The 2,270-nt window shown below is 44.1% G+C and overlaps 1 protein-coding gene across 1 annotated transcript; it reads right to left on the bottom strand.

Moving 5' to 3' along the window:
* Window positions 1–376: 376 nt before the first annotated feature.
* Window positions 377–835, bottom strand: LOC124697933 (histone H2A-like). Its single transcript, XM_047230456.1, has one exon. The coding sequence runs from the start codon at window positions 833–835 to the stop codon at window positions 377–379; it is 459 nt and encodes a 152-aa protein (XP_047086412.1).
* Window positions 836–2,270: the final 1,435 nt, after the last annotated feature.

Raw genomic sequence — 2,270 nt, 5'->3', positions numbered from 1 at the left:
TATGTGATCATATAAACTGTTTCACATATGGCTTAGCGTGAGCAGACCACCACCTGATGGCGTAGATTTTTTTCCTTTGATAATTTTCGCAATTTCGTTGCCTAGGGGTCTTTTTCAGTAATTTTGTGGTTTGTAGCTGTGGGAATAAGTTTAATGGAATTCTAGTCCCACCACAGCCGATGCGAAGTACCAACTAGATCTACATAGCGTTCAGGAACAAAAGACAGACAAAACAATTTTTGCAAATCAGAGAGATTTCTGACAAATTTCCTTAGCAGCACAGAAGACCTACATTACATTGACAAGTATAGCCAGAAGCAAACACTAATCTGAAGCACTAGACAGAGCGTAAGTCAAATCGATGCGCGCATCTGATCTAAGCCTTCTTGGGGGATTTGGCCGCCTTCTTGGGGGACTTGGCCTCCTTCTCCACCGTCTTCTTCGGGAGAAGCACGGAGTGGATCTTGGGCAGCACACCTCCGTGCGCGATGGTGACGCCGGCGAGCAGCTTCCCGAGCTCCTCGTCGTTCCTGATGGCGAGCAGCAGGTGGCGCGGGATGATGCGGGACTTCTTGTTGTCCTTGGCGGCGTTTCCCGCGAGCTCTAGCAGCTCCGCGGCAAGGTACTCCAGGACGGCGGCGAGGTACACGGGGGCGCCGGTGCCGACCCGCTGCGCGTACCGGCCCTTCTTGAGGTAGCGCCCGACGCGGCCGACAGGGAACTGGAGGCCGGCCTTGACGGACCTGCTCACCGACTTCTTCCTGGGACCGCCTGCCTTGCGTCCGGCCGCTCCCTTCTTCGCCTTGCCGACGGCTGCAGTGCTTGAGGCGTCCATGGCGATCTGCTGGGCTTCGGAGAAGATTTCTCAGATTGGGGATTGCGAAGTGTGTTGTGAATTGTGAAGAAGACGACGACGAGGTGGGGATTTAAAAGGAATTGAGGGAGATGGTGGTGGGCCAGCCGATCCGCGTGCAAAGGAAATGTGCGGCTGGATCGGTGGGGATTTGGACGACTGCGATCTCCAAACTGCCCTGCGCGCGCGTCAGATCAAGAATCTCTCAAGTTGGACTGGGAAATTTTAGCGCGAACTGATGGATTGAAAGGCGGGAAACTTACATATTGTACCGATCAGATTTCGTGTCATGTTCCATACTCCTGGGTTTACAGTGGTACGTACTTTCTGCTAACGTCACCATATAACAAAATGCATCAAGGTGAAATAACAAATATCAGTTAAAAAGGATAAGTATGATGTTAAAATTAGATTTATGGAAGTTACAACTTGGAAATATTTTAATAAATTCTTAGTGTGACTATAAATATTTATAGAACACAAACTCGAGAGTTCATTAAATATCATAGAACACAAACTCGAGAGTTCATTAAATGTCATAGAACACAAACTTGTGACTGTAAATATTATGTAAATATTTACTACATAATAAATACATCACCGGGCTATTGAAGAATTCATTTAATACATATTTGACTGAATTTTTTTAATAGCATATCATTGTAATTTGGATAATATCTAGGATCTTTCTACTCTTTACCTTGACTTGTCCCCTCATTTAAGCATAGGTATAGTGTCGAACGCTAAAATGGTCGCAAATGACACTTATGGTTTCCTCACTTTCTGGCCCAAGTCCTTTGCAAGTAAACTAGCCATGCATCATGTGTACAAAATGTATGGGAACATGTGTGGAACTTAAATAAAATAATTTATTCATTTGGATAGTATCATAATTGGATGGACCCACACAGAGCTTGGTTGTCTCTCCAACATAGTATGAAGTTAGACTTGATGCATGGGCGGAGGCAGTAAATCTAGTTTGGGTGTACAGAGATAGGTTATTAGAGTTTTACTAATTGATTATGAGATTAGCTTATGATTGTGACCTATGTTTTAGTATGAACTTATATGAAACTTAGTAACTTACACATATTTTATTTCTCCAAAAACATAATGGGTGTACATTTGTACACCCATGTCCTTAGCTGGCTCCGTCTATGACTTGATGGGACCATGCGGTATATTCCTGTTTCTTGTTGATTATGATGTTGGAAGTTTTGCTATTAGGGAATCAAGCTCGCTTCGAGCGAATGGGCATGACCAACTGCCATTTTGAACTATATATTGTTATGGTCGAACAGATCAAGACGCCCATGCATGCATGTAGGGAAAAACAACGTTGCTAGGCAAAGACACAGACATATTTAACTTGATATTGCAATAGGAGAGGCATGGGTAAATGTTTGTGTATTTGTGT

The sequence above is a fragment of the Lolium rigidum genome, chromosome 3, assembly GCF_022539505.1.
Source record: "Lolium rigidum isolate FL_2022 chromosome 3, APGP_CSIRO_Lrig_0.1, whole genome shotgun sequence".
Classification (NCBI taxonomy): Eukaryota; Viridiplantae; Streptophyta; class Magnoliopsida; order Poales; family Poaceae; genus Lolium; species Lolium rigidum.
The sequence above is the reverse complement of the archived record's forward strand: the minus strand, read 5'-3'. Positions and strand labels throughout refer to the sequence as shown.

Bases quoted from the DNA above. Each gene is read 5' to 3' on its own strand.
- LOC124697933 (XM_047230456.1), bottom strand. From the start codon at position 835: ATGGACGCCTCAAGCACTGCAGCCGTCGGCAAGGCGAAGAAGGGAGCG.